The sequence below is a fragment of the Astatotilapia calliptera genome, chromosome 18 (genome assembly GCF_900246225.1).
Source record: "Astatotilapia calliptera chromosome 18, fAstCal1.2, whole genome shotgun sequence".
Taxonomy (NCBI): Eukaryota; Metazoa; Chordata; class Actinopteri; order Cichliformes; family Cichlidae; genus Astatotilapia; species Astatotilapia calliptera.
The window spans coordinates 34,765,690-34,779,852 of record NC_039319.1 but is presented as its reverse complement, the minus strand read 5'-3'; the positions used below and the strand labels follow the sequence as shown (position 1 = coordinate 34,779,852).

At 41.2% G+C, this 14,163-nt stretch overlaps 1 protein-coding gene across 4 annotated transcripts in view; it reads left to right on the top strand.

The window, feature by feature from the left end:
* The window catches only part of col15a1b (collagen, type XV, alpha 1b), a 55,406-nt gene extending 42,311 nt beyond the window's left edge, over positions 1–13,095 (top strand). For 3 of the 4 annotated variants that reach the window (XM_026149481.1, XM_026149479.1, XM_026149478.1), the window contains 16 exons: positions 1,307–1,342; positions 1,444–1,497; positions 1,891–1,947; positions 2,501–2,560; positions 3,252–3,296; positions 4,573–4,654; positions 4,826–4,851; positions 5,168–5,266; positions 5,429–5,573; positions 5,670–5,734; positions 5,840–5,971; positions 6,925–7,020; positions 7,161–7,235; positions 7,421–7,618; positions 8,178–8,293; positions 10,329–13,095. In XM_026149481.1, the coding sequence (XP_026005266.1) occupies positions 1,307–1,342; positions 1,444–1,497; positions 1,891–1,947; positions 2,501–2,560; positions 3,252–3,296; positions 4,573–4,654; positions 4,826–4,851; positions 5,168–5,266; positions 5,429–5,573; positions 5,670–5,734; positions 5,840–5,971; positions 6,925–7,020; positions 7,161–7,235; positions 7,421–7,618; positions 8,178–8,293; positions 10,329–10,551 (1,509 nt within the window). In that variant the 3' untranslated portion in view covers positions 10,552–13,095. The remainder of the gene's footprint in view (positions 1–1,306; positions 1,343–1,443; positions 1,498–1,890; positions 1,948–2,500; positions 2,561–3,251; positions 3,297–4,572; positions 4,655–4,825; positions 4,852–5,167; positions 5,267–5,428; positions 5,574–5,669; positions 5,735–5,839; positions 5,972–6,924; positions 7,021–7,160; positions 7,236–7,420; positions 7,619–8,177; positions 8,294–10,328) is intronic. The other variant, XM_026149480.1, reaches the window with a different exon arrangement.
* Positions 13,096–14,163: the final 1,068 nt, after the last annotated feature.

Below are 14,163 nucleotides of genomic sequence, written 5' to 3'. Positions count from 1 at the left end.
GCTGCTTCTTTAGCCTGGCTAGCAGGCCCAACCGGCATTCCCGCTTTTGTTTGCGTTCCTTCCGCCGCCTGCGTTTCTTGGCAGAGCCGATAACAATCCACGGAGCGCCCGATGTTCTCGCTATCTCCGGGGGGATGTTGTGCATCCTCTGATAATCACTGGTAATGGGGATCTGGCTGTTATATCCGATCTTGCATGATTCCAGATGGTTGTAGGAAAATTTGGCTTTACAATAAGAAAAACAAAAGAAGAAGAAAAAGAGGAGAAACGAAAAAGAAAGGCACTTAAGTGGAGAGCATAGAGCCGCTGCATCTGTGCGCGCCGGCATCTTGTCCTATGTGCTGGAGGAACTTTAGCTGTTTACCCAGGTCAGCCCGTAGCTGCCAATCAGAGGCTGTGTTGAGGAGGCCGGTTGTTAACCGTGGACATGCCTGGGATTTCTCTCCAGCCTTAATGAAAGAGATTGCCTTCTTCGGAGCGTGATGGTGCTTGCTGGTGTTGATTGCTGAGGCAATCTGCTCAGCAACTACTCTGAGCACCTGGTCATGATGCTAATGATACCAAACATTAGCCAGGGCCGTCGGGCTGCTGCTGAGGAGGTGTTCTAGGGTGCCTCTTCCAGACCACAGGGGACAGGCAGATGTCTTGCTCTTCCCCCACACAAGGAGGTTTACTGGGCTTGGCAGGGTGTCGTATACTGCCTGCATGAGGAATCAGACACGGTGGAAGTCCGCCTGAATGATGTTTGCTCAGGTGACCTTGCACTGCAAGGTACTGTCTCACCTTGTCCACGCTCCCTGCCGCCTGAGTCCTACGGCCCTGCTTACTCGCTCATCCTCCTCACCTGCACGGACCTCTTCCTGGAGTAGCTGGTGTCTCTCCTTTCCCTGTGCCCTGCTGACCTGTGCCTTCGGAAGTACCCCAAGCCTGTTCTCCCTGTTGCTAAGACCCCCACCAGTGTCTTCTGTCTTATACGTGACTCTGCCACTTCAACTGCCTTCTCTGCCTTCCACTTTCCTTAAATGAACTATTAACATAGAATACTAACCTCGGTCCCTAAATAATGCAAGTCCTAGTTTTTGTTAACAAGGGTGCCATGAAGGTTGAAACTGAAATTTGCTCAAGGTATAAATAGGTCTAAGTGCTTTTAAGGACCTTTCATGGGTTTTTTAATGAAAAAGAATGACCTAGAATAACATCTTTGTTATTTTATAGAAAGAACTAGTCTGAAACTATGAAAGCAACCCACCGCTGTCATTACTTCCACCTATGTAATTCTCACATTTTGCTGCTTTACTGTGCACAGGGTGACCATGGCTTCCCAGGACCTACTGGACTTACGGTGAGTTTTATGAGAACATCACAGTAAGGAAATTTCTGCTACACATTCATCCTTTATGTATGTTATTACACTGAATATAAGTGTGTGTTTGTTTATTCCAGGGTCCAATAGGACCTCCTGGACAAAAAGGAGAATATGGTTTCCCCGGGCGACCAGTGAGTCATTTTGCATGTTTGATTATTAAGATATGAACGCCTCATCTATAGGTTAAAAGTGTTCTGAACTTGCACATGAAAGTCAAGGGAAACACAGAACCACTGAGTGGAATATACTTGTCAGTGATTAGCAGAACAATGTGTCATGTTTTTCAGCATACTGATTTTTTCCCTAACTAGTCATAATGGGAAATGACAAGCTGCTTGGTGGTTTTCTCCTTTCGATTCACTTTTAAATATAAGAACTACATTCATAACGCTCTTGTTTCTGTGCCTTCAAACACTTTTCTCCCTATCATGCATGCACTCACAGTCCAATGGATTCTGTTCAGTGTTTGGGAAAACCTCTTGAGCCAAAAGTACTGAAGCTTTTCCGTTCTTCCCTCTATGTAGGGGCGACCTGGTATCCCAGGGAGGAAAGGTGACAGAGGAGATTCTGTTGGCCCACCGGTAAGAGAATTAAGGCATGAAGGGATTGCAGAGAGAGAGCATTATTTTACACTTAAATCATCCATGAGTAGTATACTGTTGCATTTTATCATCATATCATGAATCATTCTTCAGCCAGTTATTTTACAGCTAGTACATCTGACTATAGTGTGTGGCACAACTGTTGAAACTTCCCAATGTAATCATTGTAATCATAGCGCACATCTCAGCAGCAAAACCCCAGCGCCAAACCCAACAATATGACCCCCTATGAGCAAGCACTTTGGCAACAGCGGGAAGGAAAAACTCCCTTTTAAGAGGAAGCAGCAGGCTGGAGGAGCTTCAATAAATGCCATATATGAAACTGATCTGATGTGTCGAAGTTGATGTCGTGGCCCGTCTAAATTAATCCTCAATATACATTCACACACCAAGACTCAGACATAAGCACAGACACTGGCAGGCCGTTTTTGACATCATTGTAATCATTTTTTTTGAATAGTCATTGCCATTCTTGTATGTGTGTTTGTAGCGACATCATATTTGTTACAAATAGTTTTATTCTCTGTCTCAGGGACCTCCAGGTCCTCCCGGCCCACCTGGACTTCCAGGAAGAATTATTGGTCTGAATGGAGTAAGTATGACTCAGAGAAGCAAAACATCAGTCACTAGCATATTTACTGGCCAGTTTATAAGGCAGTTGCACTTCCTATATTAATTCCATCTCAAACTCCAGAGAATAGGTGGGGAGTGTCAACATCAGCAAGGACCTGGTTCTGAATGATGACTGATCATTTGTGTCCCTGTGTTACTGTTCTCACATCTCACACATGTGCAAAGCAGACAGGGACAGCATAGAGAGTGCACGATGACATCAGCGGACAGCAAAAGTATTAGTTCTGATTAGGTTCAAGTCTTTTTATGAATAATACCAGTTTATATAACCAGCAAGAACTGACAATATTGCAAACCAGAACTACCAAATCTTACATGGTTTTTGCCTCAATTCATAATTCAGGATTTACTCACTGGTTTTAACTCACCACCTTAGAGTACCTTAAAAATATGTCTGGCTGAATTTTCCTGACTAGTTACGAGTTTTATCCTGCTTGTTGAAGAGTGTTGACATTTTTAATAAATGCTGCCAAAATTTCAGTAAGTTATAAGCAGCCGATTGTCTCTCTGTATAAACTTTTATACATAAAAAGTGGTAAACGTGGAAAAACATGACTAATGCTCGTGTGCAGGTTATGATCGTGACTCATTTAACATGGTGGGTGATTGACTTGTAGTCTGATTCCGCTGCTCTTCTTTGAATCTTAAAGACAGTGTTCCTGGTGCGCCCCAGACCGCATTGCAAAATGGGACGAGTAAGTCTGAGTCTGACCATCTGATTGGTTCATTTCAGTTGGAAGTTGGTGGTTCTGTTGGTGTGAGGGTGTCACAGCATGGCAGCTCTCTGGTGTGGGCCTCAACCCATTCCCCATTTCCTCTCCGTGTTTTTCTTCCCTTCATTTTGTCCTTCTTTGCTCTCCTAATGGTTTTTGAAAAGGCAACATGAATGTGGAGCTGGCCCTAATTCCTCTGGCTTTAACATGTGGTTGTTTTGTATTCTGTATATGATTCATAACTAGATTACCAAAAACATTTTCTTCAAATTACCCAAAGACCAATTCATATATTTTGGTACCATCAGTACCTCTTACTTCACTTATACTTCAATCCAATCTTTCCACTCAGTACAAACACTGATATGCCAGATGTTAAAGGGGGGCGGGGTCTAAATTCTGCTTGCCTTCTCTGTTTCTTCCCTTAATCATCGTCTCAGGAAGAGGATGCTGTGTAAACCTTTGAAAAGAAGAAGGAAACAGACATCCTTTTACTGCATGTAGATCAGAATTGGTTCAATCAATTGGAGAAAAAAAACAGTCTGTGTGGAGGTGGTCACTTCTATTTTTAACAACCTTTTTCTTATTGTAATGAAATAATGATAAACCCATCTCTGATCTACGTGTTCTCAGATAAACATGGTTCGTGACCTTCAGTACCTTCTGTCGTGGTGCTGAGTGTTTGGTTTGGTTGAGCCTTCTCTTAGAAGTGACACCATGTGGAGACATGGTGTGCTGAAAACACCACGATGACTGCTTGGCTAAACTTACTTGGAATTAAAAATGTTTTTTAGGTAGTTAATGAAGTGCAGTAACAGGACATTCTCTGTGCAAATGGCCTCTCTGCCATCTGTCAGAGGGCTTTGGGAGGTCTTCAAGTAGACTTTTGTTAAAAGTCATCCTTCAATGAAAAGCTTGAATCCACCATAATTTTTTCATCAGCCTTTTATAACACGTTGCTTGCTTGAACCTTAATCCTACATTTTAACCCAGGATGAGTGCTGCAGTCTGTAGCATGCATCCCTTGTATTTAACAGGTGTTTATGTAATCCTGACAATAATTTTTAGCTTTGATCTGCTTGTCTTTTTTACAATAATCCATTGTTTTTACCATAGTCTCTGATTGTGACTTTTGACTTTGCAAATTAACTTTCTGATGTTCACTTGTTTGTTCTGTTGTGTAACCCGACTGTAAATGTGTATAAGGGCCAGCTTCCCAACACAAATGTTATCTCAATGACGATGTATTTGTGCATAGGAGTCAATGACAAGGGGACATTCAGCTGGACCTAAAGGAGACAAAGGAGATGAGGGATTACCTGGGGAGCCAGGAACTCCTGGTGAGATCTTAAGATGACAGGATAGTGGACAGTGGTGGAAGTTCATTTTAAATATGGTCAATGTATCATGAGGCCAAAGTATATGGAAGTTCTGTCTATCAGCTGACAGTTCACACCACATGTTCTGCTGCTTGCTTTGTGTGATTTGATATGTGTAATTTTTCTTCTTAGGGCTCACATTTCCAGATGGAAATGTGGTGAGTACTCACGTACAACACATAATACACAGTCGTGGTAAAAAAAAAAAGTACATCTGCTTGGTTTTGCGTATCAGGACAAATTATTAAAATAATCTAGGAAGTAATAACTTTTCAAAGTACGGTAGTTTAAATGTATAACTTCTCAGATGTAACAACTTTAAACTATAAAACCAAGCTAACGCACAAACAAAACATTAAAACTGACAAACTGGCACTTGTTAAGCATTTAAGACTGAAATATGTGCTAATACACTAGAAATGCACCTTGACGGTGGCAGAGTGGTGAATCCTGAGTACTCTTTTGATCTCTCAGGGGACTAAAGGTGATCAGGGATACAAAGGTCAGAAGGGAGAAAAAGGGGATGCGGGCCTGCCTGGTCCTCTGGGGATCCCAGGGAGGTCAGGCCTTGTGGTAAGTTAAGCTATGTGGTAAAAATACTATTCTAGAACAGGAGGTTATTTAAAAAAATATTTTAAAATGATTATTTGTAAAAGCTGATCCGGCTTCTGGCCAAAGCTGTGCAAATTATACCACTCTTTTACAATGAATTGAATTCTTCTGTTGTTTCTCTAGGGTCCGAAAGGCGAATCCATTGTTGGTCCAATGGGTCCTACTGGTTCTCCTGGTCAGCCTGGACCTCCAGGATTTGGACGGTCTGGACCTCAAGGTCCACCTGGCCCTCCTGGGCCCCCAGGACCACCCCCTCCATACGGATCAAGTATGTGTGTCTATAAAGTTAAAACAAGTACCAAGTCACAGCCTGTACTACATGTGTATTGATTTTATGAGTTTAAAGTAATTGTGTTGTCATCAGCTGTCAGTGTCCCCGGCCCTCCCGGTCCTCCTGGTCCACCAGGCTCTCCAGGATATGCAAACTTTGTAAGAAACTGCTGAGGTGTAACCATACTTGGAATAAATGGAGAATCAAATGATTTGCTAACATTTTAAAGTGTCATCACTGATGCTCTGATGGTTTGTGTTCAGGTTACCAGCTATAAGACAGTCCACGCCCTCACCCAAGAGGCACACCATGCTGCTGAAGGTACCTTGGCATATGTGTCTGAAAGGGGAGGCGAGCTGTACATCAGAGCACGCAATGGTTGGCACAAGATCCAGGTGTGTAGGACGAGACCAGAAAGATTCAATATCTTTCAGGATATAATATCCTCTATAAGATCATCGTCCGCTGCATCTTCCTGTGAAGCTTCTACTTTCAAATCACTGTCCAAAAGAATTGATTTGTCCTCTTGTACTGTAGAGTTTCACCACACGTCTCAAACATGTGCAAACAGCAACATTATAGTCTCCTTCAAACTGCTTTTAGCGGTATAGCATAGAGCAGGGTTGTCCAACACCAGTCCTCGAGAGCTACTGTCCTGCAGCTTTTAGACGCATCCTTGTTCCGACACACCTGAATCAAATGAATGGCTTGTTATCAGGCCTTTGCCAAACTTGATGGCTGCTGAAGAGGTAATCAAACCATTTGATTGAGCTGTGTTGGAGTAGGGATGCATCGAAGAGCCGCAGGACAGTAGCTCTCGAGGACTGGTGTTGGACACCCCTGGCCTAGAGTTTCCAAACCTGAAGGAGACATTTTATGCCAAGAATGCGAACAGAAAGTACCTAATGGTTCCTCTGGATTACCGTCAGCCAGAGATGATGGGCATCACTTATCAACTTTGACCCAAGATGCTTCAATTGTGTGTGTTCAGTATTACATATATGTGTTTTGTTTTGATTATTCAAGTAATGTATTATTTTGTAAGCTTGTCTTGTGTTTTCACTTGTCTGTTATTTGTTCCGATTATTTGCTCAAATATTTATTGAAAGGACTTTGCAATAATTTATTTAAATGAATAACTGAAGTGCTATGTGCAAAAATGCTGGACTGGACATCATTTTATATCAAACACTATATAAAATACAAATATTACTGTATTCTTCTCTTTGGATTTTGCCAGTGTGTCCTATTAATGCTGGTGGTAGTTTGTGTCTCACTGACATCAAGAGTAAACTGCAGTGTGTGTGTGTGTGTGTGTGTGTGTGTGTGTGTGTGTGTTCTGTGTCAGCTCGGAGAGTTAATCCATTATGAACCTTCATCAGACACATCTCAGTCCCTCAGCAGACCCGGAGAATGGAGTAGAGCCCATAGGATGCACAGCCAGGTCCAAACACCAATGCGCACACACTGGAACCTCACTGAACAGAACTTTGAAAGCAACTTAAAAAAAAAATTAATTCAAAGTTGTTGTTTTTTTGTTTTTGTTTTTTAAAAACACACTTATCCAACTTTTTTGTTGAACAGGAGCTGCAGGAGGGAAGCAGAGGATACCAGCACAGTTATAACCTGCTACCACAGCATTTCAATGCAGTCTCTGGGGTGAGTCCAAACACATATTAGGCATACTCATCACAAATGAAGCCCAATTCCAAACCCAGAGGGTGAAAATGAATTGGCTCACTGGAGGCCTTTCAGATTTTATATTTCATCTGTAATGAAGAGCACATCAGGTATGACTGAGAATACTTTCTCTAATCTTTGTGCTCCATTTCTCTTTCGTCTAGCTTCATCTCGTAGCACTGAACGCCCCGCTCAAAGGAGATATGCGTGGCATCCGCGGAGCAGACTTCCAGTGTTACCAACAGGCACGCGCCGTGGGGCTCACCTCCACATACAGAGCCTTCCTGTCATCACACCTTCAGGACCTGGCAACCATTGTCAGAAAGGCTGACCGCAATGACATGCCCGTGGTTAATCTGAGGGTGAGCAGGTTTCATAGCACTACACAATACATGATGCAACACTTGGCTTTCTTTTCCAGCAGGAATATTTTCAGTATCAAATAAAATAGAGAGTAAAAGCGAGTGGCACATTTAAAAGATAGAAAACAAAAAAATATGTCTTGTAAGTAGTGTAAGAAGAGAAATTTAAGATACTCTATAATACAACCTGCAAACCCCTAGTAACACTGTGAAACAACATTGTAAGAAGGGGAAGTTAGTATGCTCTACAGGACATACTATAATAACAGTTGTGATAACCTAAGAAGGGGAAGTATTGTTCCTTCCTTGTTCCACTGCACCTACATCTTTAGTAGTAGTATTTTTAGGTATCAGAAATTAGACCCAAATTCAAAGGAATTACACGGATATCAAACCTTAACCCTGAGTGCATTATGTGGTTTTCTTCAAACAAAGAACAGATTATTCCACAAAGTAGAAGTGATATATTTTCTGGGGTTTTGTTTTTCTCATTTAAAACACATTATTTTTAACAGTTGGCATCTTCTTAAGCAAGTTTTTCCCCCTGTCCTGCCCTCAGGGTCAAGTGTTGTTCAATAGTTGGATGTCCATCTTCTCTGGGAATGGAGGCGTGTTTGATCCGTCCACACCCATCTTCTCCTTTGATGGACGCAATATAATGAGTGACTCGGCTTGGTAAGTGGGTGGGGGAAAGTACGTGTAGCAAAGGAATGAAAAATGATGCCATTTGCCAAAAATGATTAATTTAGGAGTTCCAGTTGGGCTAAAATGCTGAATAGAACGATTTTTATGATGTACAGGCCATAAATTTCATGTTCATGTGGACAGCAGCTCTCACTCAGATGAACAGTGGTACTGGCAAATGCATTTACGAGCACTTTTTAAGCATTTATGAGAACATGATGGAAGATGGAGAGTTTTTTTGTTGTCTTTTATTGAGAGTGAAAAAACAGTTTTCTCAGTCAGTTGGCAAATTGATCAGAAATACCAAAATCCTGCTCCATTCCTCAACTCACAGAAGGTTCTGGTGATATATAGCTTCTTTGTCAGCCTGCATAAATTCTCCTGTTTGTGCTGCGGGGGGTCAGTTATGAAAAGGTAATAAAGCCAGATAAACTTTGGTTGAACTGGACTATTGATGAATAAAGTCATCAATAGTCACATCCATCTCTCATATATAGTCACAGGCATTTTTAATTAAAGGTACAGTCAGGCGTTTGAGTTTGTTCTGTCTTCAAACAAATGACTCCATTCTCATAAACTTAGAAATAATCCGCAAAAAACACATAGTGGGTTTGTAAAAGCAGCCATGTTGCCCCATCTCCATAAACACAACGGCCACGATGGACATTGCCATTACACCTGATTGTGTTTTATGTATGTGATTAGTGACCAGCCACATATGTAGTATGCCAGTCAAGAGGAAAGAACTGATAGACATTCGGGTTTCATAAAGGCAAATTTGAATTGCTTATTTACACCCAATATTTTCAGAATTACTTAGACAGCTGACCCTCCTGCCTTCAGGCAGCTGCAAAGAACCAGCTAAACACCCAGTTATGAATGTTATGAAGAATGTTAGCCTCGAATGTCCTAAAAATCAGCGCCCCCGATAAACAGTTTGGTTACATTTTCACATCAAATACGGGCTTATTCAATAAGTGTCAGAGGCCAACAGTGTTAGAGCCACTTAAAGGAAAGTTTCACTAATGTTAACTCACAGCAGCTAACAGCAGCTAACAGCAGCTAACAGCAGCTAACTCACCTCAGTTTCCCCGTCATTGGTCAGAAATGAGCTTGCATCAGACTCCTCTGAGTTTTATAGCCTCCTTCAGCCTAAATAGTCATGGATGTTTCTCAACCAGCATTGACAGCTGAGGTAAACACTCTAAATTTTATGCTTTTGGCTGACTTTGTCCTACAGTAGCCACCATAGCTAGGATTATGCACTTGAATTGAGAAGGGTAAAAAAGAAGAAGTCATTTGACTGCAATCTACTGACATCTAGTGGTGAGATTTTTCACACTTTAACAAGCGTTCTTAAACCAATAAACTCAGGCCGCAGTGAGCAGACTTCATGAATTCATAAACCAAAGAAATATTTTATTTTTCCTACTGTCACTAATCTGTGCCAGTGTATGCCATGCGATGAACTAAGAAGCACAGAAAAGCAAAGGCATGTGTTGCATTAGCCTGACAGTTTTATCAATCAGCTAAGAGTGATATTCAAAATTATAGTTTTAGTTGTAGAGTTAGGAGCTCATAAGGAGTAACTCTCGGATTCAGTTTGGTCCTAATAACACACGAATGGGAAGCTTCTTACCTCAAGGCACCAGGAGATGATGCACCTGTCTAATTTTAGATAATGAGGAGACAGGAGTAGCAAAAAGTTGAACTGTTGTATAACAGTGCATCTTAAAGCACAAAGAAAACATTAACTAAAGCTGCCCAGTAAGTTCAATATTTCCTTGTAAAGAAGAATACTGGTCAGTCTTCCAGCTGGACAGGCAAAACCATGTGGAGAACTCAGACACAAGAATGTGCAAACTTCACACACACAGGCTCTTTCTGCTGTGAACTGCCTTCAAAGAAGTAGCTGCAGTCGACCTCAATGCCCTTGTCTTCCATTTGTCCGTCTTTACCTAAACTGCTATAGCACAGGGACGGTCTGTGTAAAATCCACACCAAGTCTCTCTCCGTTTTCCCATAGGCCAGAGAAGCTGGTTTGGCATGGCTCCAGCACCACGGGCATCCGCCTGACCACTAACTACTGCGAGGCCTGGAGGACAGCGGACATGGCGGTGACGGGTCAGGTTGCCCTGCTGCAGACGGGACGACTGTTAGGGCAGCACGTGCGCGCCTGCTCCAACCACTATGTAGTGCTGTGTATAGAAAACACATATGTGGGCAACATGCATCAAAGGAGGAACTGAGCAAACAAACACACACACATAAACACATGCAGGCATGATCTAAGTAGAAGATGTGACACATGAATGGGAAACACATGCGGGCACATAATGATGTACTTCAGCTCCCACATGCAAACATACCGAGAAACACTCCCACACTAACATGCATTCACATTTAAAGAGGACTTATCATACTCATTTCCAGCTCCATATTTTTATTTTTGGACTGTGCTAGAGTAACTTCACAATCCAAAGTAATCCTTATTTATCTTATACTGAGGAAGCACTTCAGTGCAGCCACGCCCCTTCTAAGAAGTTTCTTCTGATTGGCTGCCACTCATAAACACCGAATTCAGAATTCAGTAGCAGGTGGGCGGGACTTTTACACTCACAGTCTGAACTGCGATATGACGAGATCCTCTCAAATTCATTAAAAGGCCCAGAGACTGAACCTTTGGCCTCATTATTTGGTCATCCTTGTAACACTGTAACAACAAAAATATGATAGAATTAGGCTTAAAAATAAGACAAAAAAGGAAGAGCAGTAGGTCCTCTTTAAGTTTTCTTTGTATTGGTTTCATGTTTAGTTCCCACTCGAAGCCGGATTTAAGCCTGCGGGTCTTACATGTCTGTCCGTGTCTAGATTTTTCTTAGCCGTCTGCATCAAACAGGCTACAGTTACCATGCATAAATTTGTCTGCAAGACCAAGTGAGAATGAAGGGCTTCAAATTAAAATGAGGTCATAATCATATATGTACTTTATTGGAGATTAAAAAAAACGTGTCAGTATTTTTTTAAACAGCAGGGGCTGTCAATTCAAATATTAGTCATATTGAAACCGTGCTTTCATTGTGAGCTACGTCTGATGCTTTTAGTGAGCCTGTGCGTCAGCAGCAGGGCAGTGTATGCCACAGTGAGTCAAAATGAACCAATGTGTGTTTGAGTTCACTGGTACCAAAGTTTCCCAAACACATTTGAAGCATGTGGAAACAGCTGTACACACGTCTTAGACTTTAGTCACTAACTAATGACTGATGTGTCACCAGAAAATGGCACGAGTGTTAATTTCTTACATCCGGGGATGAATGACGGATGAATGGGGGATTTGGCAAGCAGGGGAAAAACACTCAACAGACACTTCATTAGATATACTGGTTAAACTAGTCATCAATCTCATGGCATTAACTGTAGACATGGTCAACTGGACTTGAAGTTTAAAACAAACACCAAAATGTGGAAGAAAGGTGAAAAAAGAAAGAAAGGTTTAAGTCTGAATGTGGCACGGTTGTTGGTATTCCAGAAACTGCTGATCTACTGGATTTTCAGGGTTTATGGAAAATTATGATAGGTAGACACCAGTAACTCAAATAGCTATTTGTTACAAACAAAGGATGTAGAAGAGCATCTCTGAACACATGACATTAAAGCAGATTGGCTACAGCAGCAGAAGACCACACCCTCTGCTACTCCTATTGGCTAAGAACAGGAATCTGAGGCTACAGGTCACACAGGCTCACAGTAGAAGGCTGGAAAAACCTTGCCTTGTCTGATGAGTTTTGATTTCTGCTTCAACATTCAGGTGATAGGGTCACAGGTAATCTCAAACTGATTCTTGAACATGACTATGAGTTCACCTGATCCCAATCTGGTAGAGCACCTTAGAAATGTAGAATGGGAGATTCACATCATGGAAATTTGCAGCAGCTCTGCAAAGCAGGGTCCAAACTTGTATTGGCGAAGTGTAACTAACGACGTGGATTTGTTTTCCTTTTGGTCAACTGACTTCCACTGCTGCTGGGACTGAGGTTTACAGCTCTATGAGGATTTAGCTGACGGCACTCTATGATATATAAAAGCAGTGATACTAACAAGGACAATCCTTTTTAAATTCGTCCTTGATCTGTCACAGTGTAGCCTGTCGGATAGCCTTTGTCCTTGTGTTTTCTTCCTTTTTTTAACATTACATTTTAATCTGATATTGAAAACATTAATCTTTTTTTTAAAGCATGATAAGACTACAACAATAAAAAAGTACAGGTGATACTGAAGGCTTCAGCATAGGCTAACTGCACTATGATGCCCCCTGCTGTAAAACCACCAGTTTACACCATTTTTTTTCCAAAGCTTAGTCCTACAAATTCAATTTCTTTTGTTCTGCGTCCTTTAATAAAAGTTCACCATTAACACATCTCTTTTGAAGTAACAATATTAGAGTGGACATCAACATTAATATGTACTGTAGCAGGACCTAGCGTGAAAACAGTCAGCTCACATTCAGATTTGGTTGTGTGAGGTTGGAACATGTATGTATATAAATATATATATGTATGTGTGTTGTTCAGGTGTTGTTTATTTTTTACTCTGTAGGTTTTGTATGAAGCACACTAAAAGACAGAAGGCCTCCTCCCACCGCGCTTTCACTGAGGCGTAGCTTGTTTTTCTGTTGTCTGACTTTAATGTCTCTGTTCAAACAAAACTTGAGGTTCTGAGGAAAAAACTGACGGTTTGTACTGACTGACTGGTGCTCACTGAATAAAATGTCACGTGGTGGTTTTTTTGCTTTTTTTTTTTTTATAAGTTGTGGCTCATTTATGTCCTCCAACATGTGTTCAATCATCAAATGTCATGCAGAAGAACCAACGAGAACATTGGTAAGCTAGCAAAAAAAACAGCTTTTTATGTAAACTGCTGCATTGTCATTTAGCTTTGAAGAAGTGCATTTTATATTCGGAATCGTACATTTAACCAATTTCTTTCCCCCACAGTTAGCAGTTTGCAGATGCATCACGTATCAGTAGTAGTTCTCAATGAGAGGCTAAAACATGTTGTAACAGTTACAGTAATTAGTAATCAGGAATTTTTAAAATGTTAGCTAATATTACCCTATTAGTCAACATTGTTAGCTAACATTGTTAGCTAATAGGTTAATGGGTCACACCAGTTCAAAAGGCTTGTTGCAGCAAAGCCCCTGAAAGCACCAGACTTGTGTGAATATGAATTCATATTTAATCTTTCATTTATATGAAGTTTAGACAAGTGGATGTGCAATTTTTTCTTTTTTGCTAGGAAAACAGGAAATGGGCACAGAAATGTACTAAATCATCCAAATGTACATCGAAATAACGCAAAGGTAGAGCTTGTGAACACAAGCAGCGCAGCCTGATCTCTCTTAGGCAAGCTTTCTTGTCATTTCAGAAATAGTTCTGTGTTTTGAAGGACATACTGAAGATCTTTGGATGTTGGCTGACTTTAGTTGGGTTTTCTCTTAGAACCTTGAACTCTGGGTTCTACCCAGCAGTGTGTTTGGGATAACTGTCATGTTGGATCAAAATCTGACTGTATTTTCAGTGTTTATAGTTCCATCAGTTTTAGCAAGATCCCCAGCTCCAAATCATGGTATAGCCTCCACCATGTTTTACAGATGGTTCTACAGTCACAGTTGTACCTCTCTCCTAACCTCCTCCACAAAGATCCACCAAAAATTTCAAATCTGGATTAATCACTTCATAAGACATGTTGCCACTTCTTTTCAGTCAAACTTTGGTCTAATTTGACATACCACAGGCTCTTCTCTCGGATCTCTTCCCTGTTACCTTTAAAGGTACAGTTAGCTATTTTTTGAGATTATATAA